Below are 27926 nucleotides of genomic sequence, written 5' to 3'. Positions count from 1 at the left end.
ACACTCCTTATATTGACTACAAGTGCCAAGACTCTCATCCAAAAAAAAAAAAAGTTAGCATTTCACTCCTTTTATAAGATTTAGGGGTCCTTAAAGTAATGAAATTGTTAGGTATCTAGCATGCTTGTTCTTTGGGTATTGTGTCATATTGACCACCACAAATATTCTTGGGGAGCTTTGTGTTCATAGTGGATAGTGGTTATAAATTTTTTTCATAATTTTTTTTGGAGGGGTATTGAAAATTGAGCCCAGGACGCATTACCCTTGAGCTATATCCCTAGCCCTTCTTATTTTTTTTATTTTGAGAGAGGGTCTCACTAAGTTGCTTAGGGCTTTGCTAATTTGCTGACACTGGCCTCAAACTTGTGATCCTCCTGTCTGAGCTTTCTGAATTGTTAGGATGACAGGTGTGCAACACCTCACTTGGCTTATCATAAACTCTTATGGAGGTTACTATAATTCAGTTTATTGAGAAGAGTAAAATTATCGTAATATAAAATTTCTGTAATAAACCTTTGTTATTATTTGAATACTAATATAATGTATTTTCCAACTTTATTATCAGTTACCAATTTGTAATACCAAAAAGAAACCAATTTTTCTTTTTCTTTTGTGGTTCTGGGGGATTGAGCTCAGGGCCTTGTACGTATTAAGCACATGCTCTTACCACTGAGCTGCACATGCATTCCATTCTGACCTCTTTCAGCAGAGAAGTACTACTGTTATAGTGTACTCAGAAAAGGGTGTGGAAATGGAATAAAAGCTTAATTTGTTTCCCCTTTTATAATCAGAATTCGCATTTAGCTTGCACTTTTCCGAGGGGCATATCTCTCTTATCCACAATGCTTTTTAATTTGCTGAAAAGTTTTTTGTGCTTAAAGCTTTTTTTTTTTTTAACCTGTTATTCCAGTTTTGAGAAACAAAGTGATTTTAAGCAAAGACAAAACTATAGGATCAGTAGGCAATCATTTTTAGATATCTAGATTCCTAGATATCAAGTACATACAGAATTCTTGTCTTCTCTAATACATCATATACTCCATGAAAATGCAAGGGTTGTGATCACTGTAATCTCTGTTTCCCCAGCATATTGCACATGGAAGAATTCATTTGCTCAGGAATTAAAAAAAAAAAAAACCAAAAACCAAAAAACCACCTCTTTTGTAGCATGAGAAAGTTGCCTAAAAATCAAAACAGATCTGCTTATGATAGCATCTGTTATCATACTTCATTTCCCTGAAAGTTAATTATATAGATGACATACAGTGAACTAGAATTTATGCTGTTGTTCTGGTTCTGCCATAAACAGCATGACAATGGGAGAAGTCAGAGTTCTCTGGTAATACCAGTAAGTGAATTTATAGAATTAAGGAATTTAAGTAAATGGAACCAGTGGAAAAATTCTAAAAGTCATTCAGTTTCTAAATTGCATCCTAAATCATAAATCATTCAATATGTAAAAGACCACAAAACTTTCACTTCAGAAGTAACAGACAAAGAATATTAGAAAATTTAAAATTTTTAATAAATGTGCTTTGTTCACAAAATGTGAAAAAAATACAACAAACACAAACATACATTTTCTGGTATGGTACCTCCCACCACTTGGCAGCTATAGTAAAACCAAATGATCTATTCATGATCCTGAAGAATCCAACCACATGATTATCATTTGTTTTTTGAAACACCAAATTATTTTGGAGAAACTGCTGTGAATCAGACAGGAGGCCTCTTAATTTCTTTATAGTCATATGAAATAATTGTTAGAGTAGTCATATAGTATTAGAAGGCCCTTCACTTATTATTATGTGTGTGATCTGGCATCAACACACAATGACTTCTTATATTTCAATACTTATAACAATGAATTGGCCTTGGTGGAACATGTGTTGGTTTAAATCCTGTGTCAACCTAATTTGAATAAACTGAACTTACAGTAACAAATGATGTAAATTCAAACAAATTTATACTAAGTGGTAGTAGGTTTTATAGAGTTTTTTTTTTTCTTCTTCAAAGTACTACTTAAAATATATCATGCACATTTTGGAGCAAAACCAGAATCAACATCTGTAAACACTCAGAAAAATTTATAGCACCCACATTTTAGCTGTAACACAAACGCTGTCTCAAAGGTCATACTTAGACTAGCTTTTCAAAGCACTATTTTAATTTACTTTCAAAGCACTTTCATTTGGTGTATTGTTGTCTTTGTTATTAGGATTGGATTTAGGCAAACCAAAGAAAATAATCAGTATAATAAAAGGGTAACACTAAAATGCAACTCTCTACTATCCAGAACACAGTGCTTTTTTTCTTTTCTTTTGAGGAGGTTACAAGACATAATCCTGTAGTGTTTAACTGGAAAGAAAGGTAAAGCCTAATAATTAAGAAATCATAGGCTATTGAAAGTAAACAAAAATTTTCAGGTTAATTATGGCATATTTGAACCACCATACATTGTTCAGTTAACTGACTTTTTTTTTTTTTTTGGCTAATTACAATCTGGTTGCTTTATTAATGTAATATATGAAATTTAATTTGAAATATTGGGTACACACAATCATGTATATCTTAAAGGATAAATTTTGTATTTGTAAATAAAATTTGACATTCAAAGGTAACTACAGCAACTCACAATAAGCACAAAAACATCAGTTTTACCAGAGTAAAGAAGTGCAGTTTATGAAATTTAGGATCAACTATTGAAAATGCAAGTTTCCTTTTAAAACACACACACACACACACACACACACACACACACACATACACACAAACATTAACCATGAAATCTGAAACTGTGATATTTCAGTGCAAAAACCTCAGTATGAGGTAATTTTAATGTAATAACCACTTGAAAAAAAATCCACACAGTGGCACTCTTAAAAATGATAGTTTACATGACAATTGCTGGCTGACAAGACAATGTGGACTAAATGTTCTCAGCTGTTTAAACTTGTCTTGTTTGGACATATTTTTCCTTAATCATTTGCTTCTGATTCAGAAACACAGAAAGGCATTTATCAATGTGGAAAGGGAAAATTCCCACAGCCAACTAATGTTTTATATATTCAAAGAAAAATTTCTGCTAGGCTTTAGAAAGAAACTAGGATACCAAAAGTTGAAAACCATTTTGAGATTATCAGCAAAGGATTAATTTTAAAAATTTCTGTGTAATTCCAAACATGTAGAGCAGCACCTCCTTAATGGAAAGGTGGGGACCCTATCAAAGTTGGTCTCAACAGAACATAAACTCTCTTACAAGTGCAAACCCTTTCACAAAGATGTTCTCAGTCAGTAATTAGTATTATACATTGTTCCTTGCTTAAAAAGAAAACTTTGTAAATGAAATCTAAATTTCAAAAGAGTAAAAATGAATTCTCACAGATTAATATACTTAACACCAAGGCCCAAAATCAACAAGAAAAGTTATCAAAATACTACTTTGGCAATGGTGCTTCTTGTATTGTGCTAATGAAATCAGAATACATACTTTGGGGGAAATCTCTCCCCCAATGTCTGATGCTGCCAAATGAGTGTAAGAGAAGAAAAAAGCAAAAACAGCTATCACCAATTCCAAAAAGTTCAGGAAATATTGGATCATCATATGACACTGAATAGAAAACGGCTTTCTGTAACAGATAACAATTTAGCTAGGAAAAAAATGATAAGTGCATCAGAAAACAACTAAACCAATCTATCTCTGTATCATATTTAACTCGTGAGTCATCAAAGTGCAATCTACAGCTTTCTACATATCTTTAAGTTTCCCATTGCAATGGTATAAAGTCAACATTGAACAATTGAAGAAAATGAAAATATAGAGCAAATTATGCTTCATTTTCACAATAGCACGAAAGAAAAAGGTACCTTTCTATATCTTAGTGTGAAATGCTAAAGTAACAGTGATTTCTGCTATGACAGGAGTCACTCTGCATGAAACTTTAAGCATTCTATATAAGAATAAATTTTAAAATCCAGAAGTAGAAAAAAATAGCAAACTCTGTAAACCTCTGCATTTCTTCTATGCAAACCAGGTTTTGTGTATTGAGTTCATGTTAGTATTTCTGATTAGTGTAAGCAAATCAGTTTACAAGTCTGGACTGAAAGGGCCTTTTGCTTTTATATTAACTTAAAAGTAATATGGGATCCTCTAGCTCATAGAAAGGAATAGAGCTGGCTTGACTTTCTCCAGAATCTGAGTCATATGGAGCATCAGGGAGTTCTGTAAAACCGTATGCTAATTGTTCATCTTCTATATCTGATCGTACATAGCAGGAAGGATTAGAATATTCCTCATCTTCTATACTGTTGAAATCTTGAGGAATATATAACATCCCTGGGTAGTTCCTACTAACCAAGTCACTTGTGGTTTTTAGGGAGATTTTCCTAAATGCCATCAGATGCATATGTGAAAATTTTGAATACTTGAAGCGTTTAAAGCCCAAGGACTCTATAGCAATCTTCCAGCTTTTCATCATCATAGCATGACGGTTCTGATGGGAGGAATCAGGTGTGATGATAAGTAATAAACCATTTAACACCAACAGTTCATGAGCTTTCTTGCAGCAAATCCATCGCTGGTAGGGTGACGGAAAATAGGAAAGAAGGAGAGAGAAAACAACCACATGGAAAAGCTCTCCAGGAAGAGAATCAATAGGATTTTTCAACTGCTTCAAAAAAGCATCTATAGCATCCTGTGCAAGCTGGAGAGGCTGTTGAAGTTGTAAGTTCAGGAAGTCACACTTGTATACACTCTGCAGAAGAGAGAGAGAAAAGGCATATTAATATCAAGGGCTGGGGATGTATATAGCTCAGTGGTAGAGCACTTGCCTAGCATGTGCAAGGGCCATGGGTTAGATTTCAGCACTGAAAAATTATTAAGTTTGACAGATTTATTTACCAAAACTTATAAAAATCTCAGAAATTAAGCCCAAAGAATTTTAGTTATCATTATGTGTGTGTATAAATTTATATATAAAATTTAAAGTTATATGTAAATTGACTTTTCCTTCTTATCAACTTGAAATTAAAAATTTTATGCATATGTACAAAACATATCATAAGTTTATTTGAAATTTAATTTGGGTAAGAGTTTACTGGAATGATTTTATTTCCAAACTTAGTTACTCTTACATTCTCTTTGACATATACAGTTAATAAAAACAAGCTAGCTTAAAAACAACTTTTATAGAAAAAAATACCATAATATAAGTATGAATCAGAGAAGTAAAAAAAAATGTAATGAATGAGGCATTATAATTTGTATAAGCAGAATGATGCCAAAACTTTCTACGGTCATGAAAATGGTCTTTTAAGCTATTCTTTTTAACCATTTTAATGTTAGAACTACTTTTATTCTATTAAAATATTAATCTCTGGTTTGAAGCAAACTACATATTAAATTCAATTAACAGTCAAATGACCACAGGAAGTACTAGAACTAAAGGAATAAACACTTAATAATTTGCTGACTATTAAAACTCTTTATAAAGAATATTCAATAAGAAAGTGCTAAAGTTTAAGTGCCCTTCAAGGGTCCAAGTTGTTAAGGCTTGCTTCCCAGGGTGGTGTTATTGGGAGGTGGAGCCTAGTCTTGAGGTTATTAGGAGTGCCCAGAAAGGGATTATAGGACGGGATCCATTCCATTCTTTCATTTCCTGGTTGTGAAGCCAGTGGTTTTGCTTTGCCACACACTTCCGCCATTGGTATGTTGCCTTACCATAGGCCCAAAAGCAACAGGGTCAATTAGGGATTAGATTCACTAAAAATCAAGCTTTTCTTATTGTAAGTCAGTTATCTCATTTATTTCTTCCAGTGACAGGAAACTTGTACAGAAAGCATTTTAAAATTTAGACTAAAATTAGCTTACCATATAGCAATAGTCATTAGCAAACATATGCACTAAAACCTTGGTCCTTCCCTTTTGTTACTGTGTAGACTAGCTGGTCCCATAATCATATGGACTGTCTACTAGGGAAAGTAATACACAATGTTCTATTATCTGGAAAAAGATTCTTTTCCTCTTCCCTTTGGTTTCTTTCAGACAGCTCTACTGCAATAAAAATAACACAAAAGCATATTTAAAGTATATACTTTGATAAGACCTAACATTTAACATCCATGAAATAATTGCAGATTAACAGATCAAATAACCACAAATTTTCTATGCTCCTTAATAATCTTTTCCTCATATGTTTCTTTCTCTTCCACTGTTACCAGGCAATGACTGATGTGATTTCTATCACTATAGGTTAGTCTGGATTTCCAAGTATTTTATATAAATGGAATAATACAAAATGTACTTTTTATTCTGCCTGTCTTTTCTCATTTAGCATAGTCATTTTGAGATTTATCCATTTCTTTTTGCAGGCATTAATATTTTATTGCTTTTCATTTAAATTGCTGAATCATGTCCCACTGTATCAAGGATACATCACTAGTTGGTTTCCCACATATCTGTTTCTGGATATATGGACTATTTCTAGTTTTTTACTTATTACAACTGAAGCTGTTATGAATATTCTTGTTCCAAATCTTTGCTTTTTTTTATGTTTTCATTTGTCTCAGGAAAATATCCAAGAAAGAGGTGGTTGGGCCATATAGCAAATGTGTATTTAATTTGTTGTTGTTGTTGTTACCAGATTGATTTGTTATATTTTATTTTATCCATTTAGTTTCTTTTTTAAATATTTTGTTATGCATGACAATAGAATGCACTTATATAGTTTGAGATATGATACATAGATAGAATATAATTTCTCATTTTTCTGAGTACATATTGTAGAATCATATTGGTCATACAGTCACATATATTCATAAAGTAATAATGTCTGTTTCATTCTACTATCTTTCTTATCCCCACATCCCCTGCCTTCCCCTCCTTTCACTTCCCTTCACCTAATCTAAGGTAACACTATCCTCTTTTTTTGCCTTTTATATATGTACTTTGTTTGTTTCTTTGTTTTGCATTACAATTCTTAATACACATATATACCACAATTTTTGTATCTCTGTATATAAAGTATGTTGACACCCAATTCAAGTCTTCATACATGTACTTTGTATAATGACGTCCATCACATTCCACCATCCTTGCTAATCCCCTGCCCCCTTCCTTTCCCTCCCACCCATCTTCTCTAACTAGAATTCATCTATTCTTCCCATGTTCTCCCTCCCTACCCACTATGAGTCAACCTCCTTATATCAGAGAAAATATCTGGCATTTGTTTTTTTTGGGGATTGGCTAACTGTACTTAGCATTATATTCTCCAACTTCATTAATTTACAAATGCCAAGATTTTATTATTTTTTAATGCTGAGTAAAATTCCATTGTGTATATATGCCATATATTTTTTTTTTATCCATTCATCCACTGAAGGACATCTAGGTTGGCTCCACAGTTTAGCTATTGTGAATTGTGCTGCTAAAAATATTGATGTGGCTGTGTCCCTGTAGTATGCTGTTTTTAAGTCCTTTGGGTATAGTCTGAGGAGAGGAATAGCTGAGTCAAATGGTGGTTCCATACCCAGTTTTCCACGGAATCTCCATATTGCTTTTCAAATTGGCTGCACTAATTTGTAGTCCCACCAGCAATGTATGAGTGTACCTTTTTCCCCACATCCTTGCCAACACTTATTGTTGTTTGTCTTTATAATAGCTTCCATTCTGACTGGAGTGAGATGATATCTTAGAGTGGTTTTGATTTGCATTTCTCTGATTGCTAGAGATGATGAGTATTTTTTCATATATTTGTTGATTGATTGTATATCCTTTTCTGAAAAGTGTCTGTTCAGGTACTTAGCCCATTTGTTGATTGGGTTGTTTTCTCAGTTTTTAGCTTTTTGAATTTTTTTTATACCATAGAGATATGTGATGTGCGATGGGTAAAAATTTGCTCCCAGGATGTAGGCTCTCTGTTCAACTTACAGATTGTTTCTTTTGCTAAAAAGAAGCTTTTTAGTTTGATTCCATCCCATTTATTGATTCTTAATTTTAATTCTTGTGCTATAGGAGTCTTATTAAGGAAGCTGGAGCCTAATCCCTCATGATGAAGAATAGGGCCTACTTTTTCTTCTATTAGACGCAGAGTCTCTGGTTTAAATCCTAGGTCCTTGATCCATGTTGAGTTTAGTTTTGTGCATGGTGAAAGATAGGGGATTAATTTCATTTTGTTGCATATGGATTTCCAGTTTTCCAAGCACCATTTGTTGAAGATGCTGTCTTTACTCCAGTGCATGTTTTTGGGACCTTCGTCTAATGTAAAATGATTGTAATTCTGTGACTTAGTCTCTGTGTCCTCTATTCTGGACCATTGGTCTACTGGACTGTTTTGGTGCCAATGCTATGCTGTTTTTGTTACTACTGCTCTGTAGTAATAGTTTAAGGTCTGTTATAATGATACTACCTGCTTCACTCTTTCTGCTTAGGATTGCTTTAGCTATTCTGGGACTCTTATTTTTCCAGATGAGTTTCATGATTGCTTTTTCTATTTCTATTAGGAATGCCATTGGGATTTTGATTGGAATTGCATTAAATCTGTATAGTGCTTTTGGAATTACGGTCATTTTGACAATATTAATTCTGCCTCTCCAAGAGCAAGGTAGATCCTTCCATCTTCTAAGGTCTTCTTTGATTTCTTTCTTTAGGGTTCTGTAGTATTCATTGTATAGATCTTTCACCTGTTTTGTTAAGTTGATTCCCAAGTATCTTTTTTTTTTTTTTTGAGGATATTGTGAATGGGGTAGTTTTTCCTCATTTCCTTCTCAGAGGATTTGTCATTGATATACAGAAATGTCTTTAATTTATGGGTGTTGATTTTATATCCTGCTACTTTGATGGATTCATTTACTAGTTCTAGAAGTTTACTTGTGGAGATTTTTGGGTCTTCTAGATATAGAATCATATCATCAGCAAATACAGCTAATTTAAGTTCTTCTTTTCCTATACATATCCCTTTAATTTCTTTTGTCTAATTGCTCTGGCCAGTCTTTCAAGAACTATGTTGAATAGAAGTGGTGAAAGAGGGCATCCCTGTTTTGTTCTAGATTTTAGACAGAATGCCTTCAATTTTTCTCCGTTTAGAATGATGTTGGCCTGAGGCTTAGCATAGATAGCCTTTACAATTTTGAGATATGTGCCTATTATCCCTAGTTTTTCTAGTGTTTTGAACATAAAGGGATGCTGTATTTTGTCAAATGCGTTTTCTGCATCTATCGATGAGATTATATGATTCTTATCTTTAAGTCTATTGATATGATGAATTATATTTATCGATTTCCATATGTTAAACCAACCTTGCATCCCAGGATAAATCCCAATTGATCATGGTGCACAATCTTTTTGACATGTTTTTGTATTCAATTTTCCAGAATTTTATTGAGAATTTTTGCATCTATGTTCATTAGAGATATTGGTCTTAAGTTTTCTTTCTTTGAAGTGTCTTTGTCTGGTTTTGGAATCAGGGTGATATTGGCCTCATAGAATGAGTTTGGAACTGCTCCCTCTTTTTCTATTTCTTGAAATAAATTGAAGAGTATTGGTATTAGTTCTTCTTTAAAAGTCTTGTAGATCTCACTGTGTACTCATCTGGTATTGGGCTTTTCTTGGTTGGTAATCTTTTGATGGCTTCTTCTATTTCCTCACTTGATATTGGTCTGTTTAAGCTGTATATATCTTCCTGACTCAATCTGGGCAGATCACATGACTTAAGAGATTTATTGATGCCTTCAACGTCTTCTATTTTATTGGAGTATAAGGTTTCAAAATAATTTCTAATTATATCCTGTATTTCTGTAGTGTCTGATGTGATATTGCCTTTTTGATCATGTATGCTGGTAATTTGAGTTCTCCCTCTCCTTCTCTTCATTATTGTGGCTAAGAGTCTGTCAATTTAATTTCTTTTTTCAAAGAACCAACTTTTATGAAACTACTGATTATATTTTAAATAATAATTGAATCCAACATTTCTGAACATTGAGAATAACTATAAATGTCTTAATAACAATAATTGGTTCATAGGTGATGTACTGTTGATATTAGGATCTGTTAACATTGTCCTTCCCCACAAAGTAGGGATCTTGGAACCATACAAGAGCACTAAAAATCTTTATGGTAAAAACAATAAGACACCAGTCCCACGGAGCTGGAAAGAAAGAAATGTGAACAACATGAAAAGACAAGGGAAGAAAGTACCATAAACAATTAAGACAACATATCATTAAAAGAATTGACAGCTACAGCAGAAAAAATGACAGAGAAAGATTTCATGATATACATTATTAAAATGTTTTGGGATTTCAAACAAGACATCAGAGAACAAATACAGGCAGTGAAAGATTACTTTGACAATGAGCTACACATAAACAAATCCAAGAAGCAAAAGATTAATTCAATAGGGATACAGAGGTTATACAAAAAAAACAAAAACCAAAAAACAAACAACAACAACAAAAACAATAAAACCCCCAGAAATCCTTGAAATGAAAGAAATAATAAACCAAATTAAAAATTCAAACGAGAGCATTACCAACAAAGTAGACCACTTAGAAGATAGGACATTAGACAATTAAGATAAAGTATATCATCTTGAAAAGAACATAGCACAGCGAAAATGATAAGAAACCACGAGCAGAACATCCAAGAAATATGGGATAGCATAACAAGACCAAATTTAAGAGTTATTGGGATAGAGGAAGGTATAGAGAAATAAACCAAAGGAATGTGCAATCTGTTCAATCAAATAATATCAGAAAACTTTCCAGACATGAAGAATGAAATGGAAATCCAAATCCAAGAAGCCTACAGGATGCCGAATATGTAAAATCACAACAGATCCATACCAATATACATTATAATGAAAATGCCCAACATACAGAATAAGGAAAGAATTTTAAAAGCCACAAGAGAAAGGAATCAGATTACCTATAGGGATAAACCAATTAGGATAATGGCAGATTTTTCAACATAGATCCTGAAAGCTAGAAGATCCTGGAACAACATATTTCAAACTCTGAAAGATAATGGGAGCCAACCAAGAATTTTCTATTCACCAAAATTAAGCTTATGAAATAAAAACCTTCCATGATAAACAAAAATTAAAAGAATTTATAGCTAGAAAACTGGCACTACAAAACATCCTTGGCAAAATACTTCATGAAAAGGAAATGAAAAAACAATGAAAACCAGCTGGGGGAGGTAGTACACTAAAAGAAAAACTAATCAAAGAGGAAAATCAAGACTAGTTAAAAAAACAAAAATAAAAAAATATGGCTGGAAGTACAAACCATGTCTCAATAGTAACCCTAAATGTTAATGGCTTAAACTCACCAATCAAAAGACATAGACTAGCAGATTGAATTAAAAAAAATATCCAATAATATGCTACCTACAGGAGATTCATCTGTTAGGAAAAGACATAAACAGACCGAAGGTGAAAGGTTGGGAAAAATCATACCACTCAAATGGACTACGGAAGCAAGCATACTCAGACATACACAGACTAAAGGTGAAAGGTTGGGAAAAATCATACCACTCACAGGACTATGGAAGCAAGCATACTCATATCAAATAAAGTAGACTTCAAGCCAGAGTTAATCAAAAGGGATAAAGATGGACATTACATATTGCTCAAGGGAACCATATACCAACAAGACATAACAATCATAAATGTATATGCCCCAAACAATGGTGCAGCTATGTTCATCAAACAAACTCTTCTCAAGTTCAAGAATCAAATTGACCACAACACAATAATCATGGGTGACTTTAACACACCTCTCTCACCACTGGATAGATCTTCCAAACAAAAGTTGAATAAAGAAACTATAGAGTTCAATAACACAATTAATAACTTAGACTTAACTGACATATACAGAATATTTCAACTGTCATCAAGTGGATACACTTTCTTCTCAGAAGCACATGGATCCTTCTCTAAAACAGTCCATATACTATGCTACAATGCAACTCTTAGCAAATACAAAAAAGGAGAGATACTACCATGTATTTTATCAGATCATAATGGAATGAAATTGGAAATCAACGACAAAATAAAAAAAATGTATGCATCACATGGAGACTGAACAATATGCTACTGAATAAACAATGGGTTACAGAATACATCAAGGAGATCAAAAAATTCTTGAGGTAAATGATAACACAGACACAACGTATCAAAATCTCTGGGACACTATGAAAGCAGTACTAAAAGGAAAATTCAATGCGGAGTTCATTCCTTAAAAGAAGAAAAAAATCACAAATAAATGACCTCAGACTACATCTCAAAGCCCTAGAAAAAGAAGAACAAATCAGCAGCTAAAACAGTAGAAGGCAAAAAATAATTAAAATTAGAGTGGAAATCAATGAAATTGAAACAAAAGAAACAACTGAAAAAATTAACAAAACTAAAAGTTGGTTCTTTGAAAAAATAAATAAAGTATATTGAATTTTAATAGAAACTCCTAAACTTTCAATGAGCAGTTATACAGTGCTTACATTTCCACCAGGAGAATATGAAAGTTTCCGTTCTTCCAAATCATTATCAACTCTTGACGTGGCCAATCTTTTATTGATTATAATAGGTGGGTATTGATCTATTGCAGTTTTAATTTGTATATTACTAATAAGAAGTAATGCTTATCTTCTATGGACTTAATTGTCATCAAAATATCTTCTTTGGCAAGATGTCTGTTCAAGTATTTCATCCATTTAAAAATAATTAGGTTGATTTAAATTTCTAATTTTAGTTTTCTTACTATGGAATTCTGAAAATCCTTTTTATATTCTGGATAGAAATCTTTTCGTAGATGGATGACTTGTAAATATTTCTCTCAGTATGATGTGGTTTGACTTTCATTCCATTAACAGTATCTACTAAAGTGCCAAAGTTATAAATTTTGATGAATGCCAATTCCTCAAGTTGTAATGTTTAAGAAATCTCTTCCCAGCTCAGTGTCACAAAGATTTTCTTCACTGACTTCTATAGGTTTTATTATTTTAGGTCTATGATCCACTTTGAGTTCATTTTTGTTTATAGAATGAGCTATAGTCTAAATTTCTTTTTATATATAGTCATCTAAATGTTTTAGCACTATTTGTGGAAAAGACTATCTATTTCAACGTGATTGAAGACCAGTAACCTATAAGTTTGGGCCTATATGTGGACCCTCCATTAAAATTTGATAATCCTGACATCCATATCACATTGTCTTGGTTACTGTAGCTGTACAATTACACTTTGAAAACCAGTAGTGTTAGTCTCCAACACTGTCCCTTTTCAAAATTATCTGAAATATTTCAGATTCTCTAAATTTACACAAAAACTTTGGAATAAGTTTTCAAATTTCAACCAAAAAAACTCGCTAGGATTTATGAGGATTGTATTAAATCTACAGGGTAATTTGGGGAAAATTAACTTGTGAAAATATTGCTTCTCCACCAAATAAATACAGTGTGTGTCCCTTCCATCATATTTCTTTAAATTCATAGTTTTCATCATAAAGATTTCCCCACATTTTTTGTCAGATTCAAATAATGTTCACACATGAAATAGTTCATATTTTATATTTTATTATAAGTGGCAGTTTTATATTAATAAATGGTACCTGGGCTGGGGATATGGCTCAAGTGGTAATTCGCTCGCCTGCCATACACGGGGCGCTAGGTTCAATCCTCAGCACCACATAAAAGTAAAATAAAGATGTTGTATCCACCGAAAACTGAAAAATAAATATTAAAGTATTCTCTCTTTCTAAGAAAAAAAAGGTACTATTTTTAATGTCCAATTTGATTGTTGCTATTGCTAAAGTATATATACATATAATTGCTGCTAGAATATATATATACATATAATTGATTTCTATAGATCTTATAATCTTGTTTAACTTATGAGTTCAAAAGTAGCTCATTTGTATATTCTATGGAATATAGTGTCATCTGTAAATACACAAATTTTACTTCTTCCTTTCCAATTTGGATGTTTTTAATTTTTTCTTTGTTGCATTGCTTAAAACTGCTGGTAATATGTTGAATAGAAGTGGTGAGAGTCAATCTCCTTATCTTGTTCTTATTCTGGTGAAAAAGATATTTTTCTTTCACCATTAAGAATGTTATAGGCTAGGGTTGCAGCTTATTGGCAGAGCCCTTGCCTTGCACATGTGAGGCACTGGGTTTGATCCTCAGCACCACATAAAAATAAATAAATAAAATAAAGATATTATGTCCATGTATAACTAACTAAACAATATTAAAAAAACGTTATTATCTGTAGGTCTTTCAAATCCCTTTTATCATATTGAGGAAACTCCTTTCAATTTCTACTGAGAAATTATATCAGGAAAGTATGTCAAATGCTTTTTCTATACCTATTGAGATAAAACATAGCCTTTCTTTTTCGATGAATTAATACAGTGAAAAGATTGTTTTGTCACATTAAACCAATCTTGCACTACTAGGTTAAGCCAGATTTAATCATGACATATTAATCTTTAAAAACAATGATTCAACTTAAATTTTGTACAGAACATTTGCATCTAAGTTTCATAAGAAACAATGGTCTGTAGTTTTCTTGTTCTAATGTCTATCTGGTTTTAATACTAGGGTAGTATCTTTATAGAAGCAGGAGGGAAATATTCCATCCTTTTCAGTTTCAGGGAAGAGTGTATATATAACTGTTATTATTTGTTTCTTAACTGGTAAATATATCAGTGAAGTCATATGTGCCTAAAATTGTCTTTGTGGTAAGTTTTTTTTTTCTTAAACTACAAATTCAAATTTCTTTAATAAATTTATGATCATTTATGTACTTATTTCTTCCTGAATAAGGAAAGCATCTTGAGAGGTAGCATGAGTGGTATGTATCATTCAAGATAACTCTTGAAATTTATCCCTTTTATTTTAAGTAGTGAAATTTATGGGTAGAAAGTTGTTTACAGTATTATCCATTAAACAATGGCAAAATCTGTAACGATGTCACCTCTTTCTCTTTATTTCTGGGTCAATAGCATTAGAGGTTTTCAGTATTATGGAACTTTTCAAAGAGCTAGTTTTTGCTTTCATCAGTTTTCCTCATTGTTTCTCTGAACATTTTCCATTTTATTGATTTTTGCTATTTTCTTGTTTGCATTTTAATTTTTTTTCCAAGTACAAAAATTGGTATTATTGCTTTGAGACCTTTTTCGTTTTTTTAAACAATATTTAGTTATTATCACACATTCATCTGCATCTCATTCTTCTCCTGGGACCAAGAAAAGGTGGCCAGTGCATGTTTTTCTCTTGGCAATGACACACCTCAAGAAAGAAAGCAGATATATGGTCTAAAGCCTTCCTCATTTTCTAATAAAAGTGTTTGGTGGAGCTGGGGTTGTAGCTGAGTGGTAGAGTACTTGCCTGGCGTGTGTGAAGCACTGGATTCATCCTTAGCACCACATAAAAATAAATAAATGAAATAAAGGTATTGTATCTATCTACAACTATATATATATATATATATATATATATATATATATATATAATGTTTTGTATTATAAATTTTCCTTTTATTACTATTTAAACAAAGTTAGTGCAATCCTATGCATTTTAATCTCTCCCTTTTTTAACCACTTATACTGGGGACTGAACCCAGGAGTGTTCTCAGTCCTTTTAATCTTTTATTTTGAGACAAGGTTTCACTAAATTGCTGAGCCTGCCTTTTGAACTTGTGATCCTTCTGCCTCAGCCTCCAAATCACTGGGATTACTGACATGCACTACAGCACCTGGTGAGATCTTATATCTTTTTTTATCCCAATTTGCTATGATTTCAATGTTCAAAACTCATGTTGAAAGCTGTCAATGGGTACTTGTTTTTGGTTCTAAATTTCTCCACAGTCATGCTGGATTAGTGTTCATCCTACTGACTTCAGTTTAACAAGATTACCTCTGTAAAACTCCATCTTCAAATGAAGTCACATACTAGGGGTTAGGGCTCCAACACACACACACACACACACACACACACACACACACACACGAAACTATAACGCTCAGTTTAAGTAATAAGAAAATAATATATATGTATATAAAATATATATTTGCCTTTGTAGTCATCACTTTTAATACTCTTCATTCCTTTTTCATAGATTTATATTTCCACCTAGTAAAGCAGTTTTTCCCTAATATTTCTTTTAATACAAGTTTGTTGATATTGAATTTTTTTCAGCTTTTGTATGCTTGAGAAAAATCTTCATTTCATCTTCATTTTATATATATATATATATATATATTTTAGAGAGAGAGAGAGATTTTTTTATTTTTCAGTTTTTTCGGCGGATACAACATCTTTATTTTATTTTATGTGGTGCTGAGGATCGAACCCAGCACTAGGCGAGCGTGTTACTGCTTGAGCCACATCCCCAGCCCCTCATCTTCATTATTTAAAGACAAAGTTCTAGGGTATGGAATTTTAGGTGACAATCCCCCTTGTCCTGGGTGCTTTAACAAGTCTGTTTAAAAATATCTGGTTGCTTTTATGGCTACATCACTAGGTTTAGAAGTTTGATTATGATGTTTTTTGCATGTATTTTCTTCATTTTTTCTTGAGTTTGGGATTACTGAGTTTCTTGGATTTGTAGATTTATATCTTTCATCAAATTTGGAAAATTTCTGGCCATATTTTTCAAATCTCTTCCTTTTGGGAAGATTTCAATAATGTTTATGTTTGGATGGTTAAAACTGTCTCACTGATAGTCTTCAATTTTAAAAAAATTTGTTTTCTGGTTTTTTTTTGTTTTGGTCAGTTTCTATTGCCATGTCTTCAAGATAACTTTTTCAACATCTAAAATGCATTAATCCCATCTGTGTTTCATATTACACATTCTATAAGTTAGATTTGGGTATTTTAACACATATTCCATTTTATTACTAACTTTTTCCCACATAGGGAATATAATTATAATATCCCTATTATATTTATTTTAAATGATGAATTATAGAAGTATAAAACAGAAAAATATGCAAATCGTAACTGTATAGCTTAAGGAATTTCCCTGAACTAGATAAAATTAGTTTAAATATCCTTATTTCCTAATTTTAATCTCTCTCCATATCTGTCTTTTTCTCTGTTATGTTTGTCCTTTTTAGATAATTTATCTCTTCATTCTGGGTCCTATTTTCTTACTTCTTTGCATGGCTAGTTTTTGTTGTTGTTGTTATTGTTTGTTTTTTTTTAATCTAGTCATTGTGAATTTTACCTTGATGGATATAAGATAGCTGGGGATTGTTATAAGTATTCTTGAACTTCAGTCTGAAATGTAATTAAGATACCTGGAGACAGTTTGATCTTTTTGGATCTTGTTTCTAAAATTTGGTAGGTGGGCCTGAAGCAATGTCCAGTCTAAGGCTTAATATTCTCAACTACTGGGGCAAGAATTATACACTCTATTCAATGCTTTGTGAATCTTGACCTTTTCAGTGTGACTGGTAGTGACAAGTACTATTTCCAGCCTGTGACAATGCTGGGCACTGTAACCTTTAATTCTTTCAGATAGTACTTTCTCTGAGCTCTTGAATTTTTCTCAAGTATATGTGCTGATAAGTACTCAGCTGTGTGCTCATAGGGGATCCTTTTCAGGCTTCTGGATTTTCTCTCTGTGTAGGTTTCTCATTTGTCATACTCTGTCCTACAAACTCTAGCTGCCATAGTCCCCTAGTACTCTCAGAGTCCCACTTTAACTTTACAACTCAGGTGACTCAGATGGGTTCTATTTGGGTTCCCTCTCTTTGTACCACATACAGAAATATAAGGCAACATGCAGGTGCAACGGTAGAGCTTATTTCATTTGTTTTCAATCTTTTAGGGATCACCATCCTTTGCGTCTAGTGTGATGTAAGTTGTTTCATATGTGTTGCCCTCTTTTTGGTCGGTTTATATAGGAGAAAGTAAACAAATGCAGCCTGTTATTCCATTTTGGCTAGAATATTTTCTCTTTGTTTTCAAATTAGTTATGGGGTTCTTGAATTATTAAAGTCTGATTCTACTACTGAACTTAATGTAGCCATTGTTTTGCATTCCTTAATGAACATACAATTGAAAGTTTATAGGACTATTTATTAAATGTAATAATACTTAAAAAAATATAAGCCTGAGGTTCAGATCAAATGGTCATTGTGTCTTAGAAGTTGTGAAGAACGTCTCCAATGTGTGTCTTAAAAGAAGGGAGAGAGAATCCATGCACAAAGTCATGAGTATGTTATAGTAGCTTCTGATATCACAAGAATACTCTGCAAGGATAAGATAAGAACAGCTACTTCACTGTAAAACAAATATTTGTCTTTGAGAAGTAAAGAAAACACTAATGATTTTAGCATTTCCTTATTCCTTAATGTCACTCAGATTATATTTAGACAGTGATGTTTATCAAAATGACATACCGTTAAAGATTCAGATGAAAGTTGAATCTTCATGCAGAAACTTTTCAATAAAGTAAGCATTTATTTAGCACTCTCTTTATAACAAATTCTTTGCTAGGCACTTTAAACACTTTTCTCAAAAACAAAACAAAACAATATCCTATGAAATGTGGTACATTATTAACCCCATTATACAGATAAGAATATAGAGACTAGAAAATGGTGGTGGTGAGATTTAAATGTAGGTTGCAAGTAAGATTCCATTCTTTTATTTAGAGTGTACTTAATGTAGCATGCTTTCTTCTAGGTGCTAGAAATACAGCAATTGGGGGAAAAATCCATAAATATAATATGATATAACATAATATAAATATAATAATCTATATTCTCTTTATAACATCAATAATGTAATTTGTGGGCTGGGTGTGCAGTTCAATTACTTGCCTAGCATGTGCAGGGCCCAGGGTTCTCTCTCCAGACCACCATCAAAACTAAAAGGCAATTTGTAATATTTTTTTTATGCCTAGAGCTGTATTAAATGTAAAATGACAAATATTATGAATTTGTAGCTGAGGAAAAATAACAAATTCTTTTCTAATAAGGGAAGTACCTGCTCTGGATTCTCTTACCTTTAAAAATTACCCTTAACAGAAGTTTTTGGCATCATATGAATAAAATTAAAAAAAAGTTTAACCTAATAGGCAGGTGATCCTGCTTCACCAAACTGAAGCAACAGTGTCACAAAGTGAAGGAATGTTCTCAAAGGGGAGAATAATAGTTATCACTTATTGAGGATAAACATAGCATCAAGCCAAGTTTTAGTTAGATATTTATTCTCACAGCTCTTTAAAAGTAGAGAAAACAGTCTATACACAGTAGTTTTCATATACTTATGCAAAAACTTAATAAAATTTTTGGCTGACTCCAATGAGCTTGCCTGTTTCTACCATTCCATAATGACACTTCAATACAGTACATTTCAGAAAGATATGTACTTTAAAAAAATCAAATAAAATAAAATGCAAAGCCCAAAACATTATGTGTATCTGAATCCTTATTAGCTACTTAACTTTCTTAAAGGCAGATATTACAAAAGCATATGTTATGGTTCAGATGAGGTGTCCCCCAAAAGCTCACGTGTAAGACAATGCAAGAATGCTCAGAGGTGAAATGATTAGTAGACTATGATAGGTGTAATCTAATCAGTAAATCAATTCACTGATAAGGATTAACTGGTCAGTATCTGTAGGCAGGTAGGATGTGGCTGGAGGAAGTAGGTCACTAGGGGTGCCTCTGGGGTTTACATTTTGTTCTTGGTAAGCGAAACTCTCCACTTCCTAGTTGTCATGTCCTGAGTTGCTTTCCTCCATCATACACTTCCACCAAAAGGTTCTGTATCATCTTGGGCCCAGGGTTATAGTCAGTTGACTATGGACTAAACAAACCTCTGAAACAATGAGCCAAAATAAACTTTACTTCCTCTAAATTATTTTTGTGGGGTCTTTGGGTCACAGTGACACAAAGTAACTAAAAACAATGTCATTTCAGATTATGGCTATTTAGATATGCAAGGAAAGACAAATATAGTACTGGTTACACTAATATTGGTTAATTAAATGCTCAAACATTTTCATATAATATATATTTAATTTTGAATGGAAAATATCTCTTATCAACTGGTAAACAGGAAATAGATATTTTCTATTTTTAGGAATGTAAAGACAGTGCTTTAGTTTGTAAATATAAACACAAAATACTGAAGTCTCAAAACAAAACTACACATACCTCTACAGCAGGTACGATGTCAATACCAACAGTTAGAAATTCTTCAAACTTCAAAAATGGGTTAAAGCAGCTGCCAACATCAAGTAATCTGATCTTTCCTGAGGCTTGTAGCAACCTACAAAAAGATACTTCACATTATAAAAGGCAAACTTGAAAATAAAATATAAAAAATACAAACGAGTTAAAAAAAACAGAACATGTAGATTATTGATTCTTTAATATTTTGGTCTCAGGATGAGGGTCCCAAATAGCTTTTCTTTGTGTGGGCTTTAGCTATCAACAGTTACCATATTTGAAGTTAAAATAGGCCTAAATTTTTAAAATTCATTTATAAAACAATGTCTATTATATGCTACCATAAATAACATTTTAAATGAAAAATATTAGATTTGAAAAAGGGTTGCAAAAAGTGAGATGGGGCCTTGATTTTTGAAGTCTCTTTAATGTCTGGGATAACAGAAGACCACCACTATACGGCTTGGGGAACAGTTTAGCAGTTATGGCTCAGTAGTATAGTGCTTGCCTACCAGGTATGAGGGCCTGGCTTCAATACCTAGCACTGCAATAAACAAACAAACAAACAATGGATTCCAATGTCTGCTTTTGCATTTAAACATAATATCATATGCCATATCAATTTTTACAATTATCTTTGTAGAGGAATGTATCCATTTACAAATCAATTCTCAGTAGTAAACATAACAAGGTTTTTGGATTTCACATTCATTTATCTCAATGATTTAAAAGGCCCAATGAAAGGAACATAAATAAAGTATTACTTTGTACGTTAGGAAAAGTTTTATTATATGCAAGAGTTTTTATTTTTCTCATTTCCAAAAATAGTGTAAAAAAAAAAGAGTAGCAAATTTAGTCAAAATGAAATTTCATATGGTTCTATCTAGTTTCAAATAAGGATGAAGGAAAATAGTGGATTTTGTTGTTCCCAAGCCTACAGTCCTAATGCTCAGACATAAAGCAACAATATTATGAATATGCCAATTTTGAACATATGCCAATTTAATTGATGCTTAACCATTTTTTAAAAAAAATCATGAATACACATTGGAAAACAAAGAAATATAAATAATTAGGTAAAAGCAGAATCTCAGCTCTTTGGAGGCTAAAGAGCAGACAGAACCTACCCAGCTTCTCTCCTGGTACCCTGGCTAGCATATTACCTTAGAGAGATGTTAAAATACAAATGGTAGCTTCCTGGAAAACACATTGTAAGTCAAAACACTATAGGCTAAACATATTTTTTTTCAGAGAAGAAATGCAATAAGTAGGAATTTCATTTTTAACCAACAGCTTGATGTTTCAACATTTTAGAAAAATGATCCTAGTTACCTATTGATTATAAATAAATTATTTAAAAAATCTCTAATATCGTATATAACACTGTATAGTACCATAAAAATATGAGGCAATTAAAAATATTTTTGCCAGTAGAATGTAATTTTATTTAAGAACTTATCTGAAAAGGGGTTATGAGGGTGTAAGAAAAACAGCAATTCCACCAAAGTGGGCCTTACTTTTAAGGCTCTTAAAATAAGTCATTAATTTGACCCAGAGGAGGGTGAGTTTCTGTAAGGAATAGCCAGAAACTCTCCCAATGATAAGAGTTGCCCATAAAACTTAAGAGATAATTTTCTGTACTGCACCAATCTGAAGGAAGGTCATTATATGTAATTTGGATGAAGGCTATAACAAAAAATAACTTGTGATATTAAATTGAATGTTGTAGCTGTGCATGTTGGCACACACCTGTAATCCCAGAGGCTGGGAAAGCTGAGTCTGGAGGAGTTCAAAGCCAGCTTCAGCAAAAGTGAGGCACTAAGCAATTCAGTGAGACCCTGTCTCTAAATAAAATACAAAATAGTGCTGAGGATATGGTTCAGTGGTTGACTGCCCCTTAGTTCAAACCCTGGTACCCCCTACTAGTGCACCTGAATTCAGTCCCCTGTACTCCCTCCCACAAAAAAAAAAAAAAAAAAAAAAAAAAGGTTTTTGAAATACCACACTACACTAGTTCCAAGGAAGAAAGAGGCCAGTGATCTTTTGTGGCATAGATTACAAATTGCTACACTCGAGCAAAAGGTCCAATAAATAGATACCAGAGAAATACCTGACACAGAGCTAGTATGCTGCAGCATTTTCATAAATTTGAATATCCAGATTATAGCCAGTTAGAATCAATGAAAAATCTATAATGTATGTGATACTATATACTGCTAGATTTCATTCTTATTCTTGCTTGAAGGTATGGTTAAAAACAGGAGTTCTACAATCAGACACAGAATAAAACCCAATTCTGTCTCTTATTGTGCAATGTGGAACACAGATAATAATGGGACTCACACATGAGAAATTTTTGCAGGATTAATTGAGATAATAAACTCAGTGCTTGACCCAATGCCTGATACGTTTAAGTACTCAAAAAGTGATAGATATTGTTATAATTACTATCACATTATAGATACAATCTCTGTAGTCCACTTAGTAACGATAGTCCTGAGAATTAGTAAAAGCAGAATCTGTTTCACACTAATTCTACACCATGGATTTTAGTAAACCAAGTAGCAACAAATTTGATGGTTTTTTTTTTTTAAAGCTTCTTAACTTTCTATCTGAACAGCATAGTTTAAATTATACTAGTTAATTCAACATTACAGTACAGTCATCAAGTACTTAACATCATGGATTAGCTTAATTTATCAATTCTCAGTAATTTACTTATTCCATTTCAAATTCTTTAGTTCAGTTCTTTGATTTTATCTATGCACAAAACACAAATACACAGTTTAAAGAACAGTTACATAGTGAACATCCATGTAATTACCACCCAAGTCACTGCCTACACTCTAGAAGCATGATTCTCCCTGATGATACCTCCTACCCTGATCCATAATGGTAGTCACTATTTTGATTTTAGTGATAAACATTTCCTTGACTTCCTTTTACAGTCTTAACTACCTATCACAGAAAGCCTAAATAATATAGTTTCACACTACACATTTGCTTTGGTGACTTTTTAAATTTAATATTATGTTTGTGAGATCTGTCTGTGCTTCTGTAACTTACCTTTGTTGCTGTATACCTTTCTTTGACACAATCCATTGGGGCTCTGAGTAGTGTGGCACTAAGTCTAAAGATAATTTGGGGAGAATTTATGTCTTTACAACACTAAGACATCTGTTTTTCTTCCTTTCCTATCTGTCCATCTACCCATATAATTATCTCACTTCTTTGCCCAGAACTTCTAATAATAAGAAACAAGCAAGTGGTTACTATTATGCCACTCTCAGAGGGAATATTCCAGAGTTTTAAGATTAAGCATAATGACTACTGTAGGGAGAACATACTCAATAAGGTTTTAGAAATTCCTTTTATGCTTAGTGAGGGTTTTTTCCCTTTCGGCTTGCTTTAACACAAATAAATATCACATCTTATCAAATCCATTCTATGCCTTTATTGAGATATAATTTTAACCTATGTTACAGTGTACATTATTTTTTTTAGTTGGATATGGACTCAATGTCTTAATTTATTTTTTTATGTGATGCTAGAATCAAAGTCAGTGCCTCACACATGCTAGGCAAGCACTCTACCATGGAGCCACAACTCCAGTCCTAGTGTACATTAATTTTACATTAAATTAAAATTACATTCTTGGGAAATGTGTGCTTTGGTTTTGATATAGTATCTTTTTTGTAATTTGATTTGTTTTCTAAACATGTATGCAACTTAGTAAGCTCCTATTTCAAAAATTTTAAAAAATTACAAATAAGATAAAAACACCTGGGGACATACCTCAGGGCTAAAGCACTTGCCTAACATGAACAAAATAACCCAAACTCTGGGTTCATGCCCCAGTGCTGGAGGGTGGGGGGATATGAGTCCATACTTTAACATTTTAAAAAATTTTCACCACGCTGGGAGCTTTCAAATCACCCAGATTTTAACTTAATTTGGTTAGAATCAGGCATTAGGATTCTTTTTAAAATACATTCTGTTGGTGCATTATAATGATACATAAAATGGGATTCATTATAATTTATTCATATAAATACAAAGTATAATTCGATGTGTTTCATTCTTCTAGGCATCCCTTATTTTTCCTTACTTTCTCCACTGATTACCCTTCCTCTAATCTACTGGTCTCTTATATTTTCATGAGGTTCCTTTTCTTTCCTTTTTTCTTCCTAGCTTCCACATTTGACAGAAAACATAAGACCTTGGTTTTCTGAGTCTGGTTAATCTCAATATTCTCCAGTTCCATCCTTTTTCCTGAAAATGATATAATTTTGGTCTTCTTTAAGGCTGAATAAAATTCCATTGTGTATATATGTCACATTTTCTTTATCTGGTCATATGTTGAGGGGCACCTAGGTTGGTTCCATAATGTGGCTATTGTGAATTATACTGGTATAAACTTGGGTATGCATGTATCCCTACAGTATGCTAACAAGTTCTTTTGGATAATTACTAAGCAGTGTTATAGCTAGGTCATGTACTGCTTCCATTCCTAGTGTTTTGAGGAATCTCCATATTGATCTCCATTTTTTGGTTGCACTAATTTACAATCCCACAAAAATTGTATAAGTGCTCCCCCTTTCCCAGCATGCTTGACAGAATTTATTTTTATTTGTATTCTTCATAAGTGCCATTCTAATTGGAGTGAAATGTGAAATGAAATGTAGTGGGTTTTTTTTGTTGTTTGTTTGTTTTTATTTTCGTTTTTTTTTTTTTTAAAGCAGGGCTGGGGATTGAGCCCAGAGCCTCATGCATGCTAGGGAAGGACTCTACACTGAGCCCCATCCCTAGATCTCAGTGTAAGATCTGTACATTTTCCTAAACTGGTAGAGGTTCAACATTTTTTCATATATTTGTTGGCCATTTTTATTTCTTCTTTTGAGAAATGTCCATTTAGTTCATTTTGGGCACTGGAATTAAAAAAAAAATTCTGAGGTGAATGCATTGAATAGCCATAGTTAATATACATTTTAGTTTTTAACTTTTAATAATTTGTTTTTTTTTTCATTTGAAAATTTCACATTGATTCTATTCTTTTACTGCTAATCACACAAAAATGTACACCTGTACTGAATAATCGTGGTCTTTTCCCAAGCTATATAAAACCTTTAAGACACTTAAAATGCTGTTAACCACTATCTAGTCTTTTTGTATATTTTATTCTATTACGTCTCTCAAGATGTTACCACTTACTGTTGTATATTATGCTTGTTTATATTTATTAACACATTTATTTGGGCTTTTTCATTCCTTTTTTCACCTCAGATTTTACTTCTGCATTATTTATATCTTTAGAAATTGTTGTTGTGGTGGTGGTGGTGATGGTATGGGGGAATCGAACCTAAGAGCACTCTTACACTGAACTAGTTGAGGCTCTCCTCAAACCTGTAGTCCTCCTATTTTATCCTCCAACTTGCTGAGATTACCTTGGGGTATCATTGCATCTGCTCAGAATTTCTTTCTCTAGGGCTTTGTTTTCTCATTTTCTTTCTCTCTGCAACTCCAAAAAGGTGTAAATCATTCTACCTTTTGTCCTTAACAACTTAAATTTTTTTTGTACACTACATTTTCTTGTTTGTGTAGAATTCTCGATAAGTGTTTTGAAGTTCAGTAACTCTTTTCTCAGTACATTCCGTATACTGAATTGTTTTAATTATGGCTAGTTTGTACAGTTTCTATTCCTTGTAGAAACCTTCAAGAAATTCTTTTAAAAAGTTTTGTTGTTATTTGTTTAAAATGAAACTCATAATCCTGATATCCCTTATAGGTCTATTCTTGCTGTTTGTTGCTTCTGCAGATTTTAGGTCATGGTACCTTGTTTCCATGTAGGTTTCATAGTTATTATTATTATTTTTACTATAAGGTGTTTATTTTTCTTGAGGAATTACTGTTTATGCTAATTCTTCAAGCAGAATAATTCATATTTACTTCTATGGTTGAAAGTCTTGGGGACCACTCAGGGGATATGAATTTTAACTATGAATTTGTGCTTGGGATGTTCTGTGGTTTCAACTTCTCAGGTTGTTTACCCTGAGTGAACAGGATATATTTATTTCTGGATCACCAAACTGAGAAAGGGGTTTTTGATAAGAACTACTTTGGAGATTTAACTCTTTTCAAGGGATTATATAAAACAAAGATCAAGTTTGCCAGTTTGTGTAAATGCTCTCAGAGTAAAAGCAGCTTTATGTTTTGCTTACCATTCTTGATTCCTGCCATCATTTAAAATGTGGTTTTATCCATTATTTAATGTTTTTAAGAAATTTATCCAGCATTTTTAAAGTTATTTTCAATCTAAGAGATTGTTTAGAATACTCAGCTAGCACACACTGTAGTTTAACTTTTAAATATGCTTCTTTAGTTCTATTTAATATAAATAGCATAAAATCAGTTTGAAACAATATACACAATAGTTATAAATGAATATTTAAATAAATAGAAGCAATGTTATTGTTCATTGACATGAAGGTACACTATTATGTGAATATTAGGTATGCTAAAGGCAAAGATATCTATAAAAAACTAGAGAGCCAATCTAAATGGATAAACTCTACTTCCATTTAATGTGTGTGTACATGCAGAACCTAACTTGAGATCAATTCCTTTTAACCTTTAAAACTACAGAGAAGTGCTAGTTGTAATAACAAAAGAGGAACTACCTTGAAATGCATATTCACTGTTACTTAAATAATGTTTTTAAAACAAACTTTTTGCAAGAGTTATACATTTATTTAACAAAATTAATTAGGCTGATTTCCAGCAAATAATATTCAAATAACAATGAATATGACTTCTGAAAGAAGACTTTCTGTCATATAACCATGTGTACTTTAAGTCAACAGTTCTTAAATATTTTTGGACTATGAATATTTTTAGTAGTCCTAAGTATATGAATCCCTTTTAAAAATACTTTTAAATGAATAAACTGAATTACAAAGAAAACTAGTCATCCTTAAATACAACTTAACAAAATTATACTCCTCAATCAATTTTCACTTTTTTCTTTAGACAAATTTATGCAGAGAATCTTAACCACATTACTTTAGAATACACACATACACACACACACTCACAACTTAAGAATTCATAGTCTATAACTTCATTTTACAATTTCCATTTACACTGTGGAAAAAGTTTTTTGTTTGTTTGTTTGTTTTCCCCCTGTGCTAGGGATTGAACCCAGGGCTTTGTGCATGCAAGGCACGCACTCTACCAACTAAGCTATATCTCCACTCCCTACACTATGGAAAAATTTTAAGGTAAAAATCCCAGTATATGTAAAGCTTTCTATAAACTCCCTATGCTGTTTTTAACTCAGTATTGTCTTTTGTTCTCTTTTCTAATCAGTTACTGTATATGATCATATATTTTTTTTTTACTCCCCCTGCCTCAATTCCCACTCTGCTAGTTAAGGAGTTTAAGAAAGAAATACAGGATTTTATTTCCTACATAATTTTCTATCTGGAATGCTGACAGTATCAACAGCAGCATTTCAAACTACTCAAGACATGTTAAGAGGGAGTCATAAACTCTTTAAGTAAAATTTTTTGCTTATTACATAGAGAACCTGGTAATGTTTATCCAAGTATATAATTTATAATAGTGTCCCCTTCCCACCCACACAAAGTGTTCTCTACAGAATCAGAAGAATTCTCAAGAGTCTGTGCAAGGGTCAGCAAAGGCAAATATGGGAGCTAGTTAGAGGCTACAATATCTATACCCTT

At 32.5% G+C, this 27926-nt stretch overlaps 1 protein-coding gene and 1 long non-coding RNA gene across 2 annotated transcripts in view; one reads left to right on the top strand and one right to left on the bottom strand.

The window, feature by feature from the left end:
- The window catches only part of LOC308643623, a 738763-nt gene that overhangs the window by 688197 nt on the left and 22640 nt on the right, over positions 1-27926 (top strand). The window lies entirely within an intron of this gene.
- SAMTOR (S-adenosylmethionine sensor upstream of mTORC1) overlaps positions 1985-27926 on the bottom strand; it is a 79592-nt gene continuing 53650 nt past the window's right edge. The window contains exons 4-5 of the mRNA XM_081283608.1: positions 20170-20284; positions 1985-4754 (exon numbers count right to left, since the gene is read on the bottom strand). Of these exons, the coding sequence (XP_081139734.1) occupies positions 4125-4754; positions 20170-20284 (745 nt within the window). The 3' untranslated portion in view covers positions 1985-4124. The remainder of the gene's footprint in view (positions 4755-20169; positions 20285-27926) is intronic.

Source organism: Spermophilus citellus, assembly GCF_964194105.1.
Source record: "Spermophilus citellus genome assembly, chromosome: 3".
NCBI lineage: Eukaryota > Metazoa > Chordata > Mammalia > Rodentia > Sciuridae > Spermophilus > Spermophilus citellus.
This window is presented reverse-complemented; position numbering and strand designations above follow the sequence as displayed.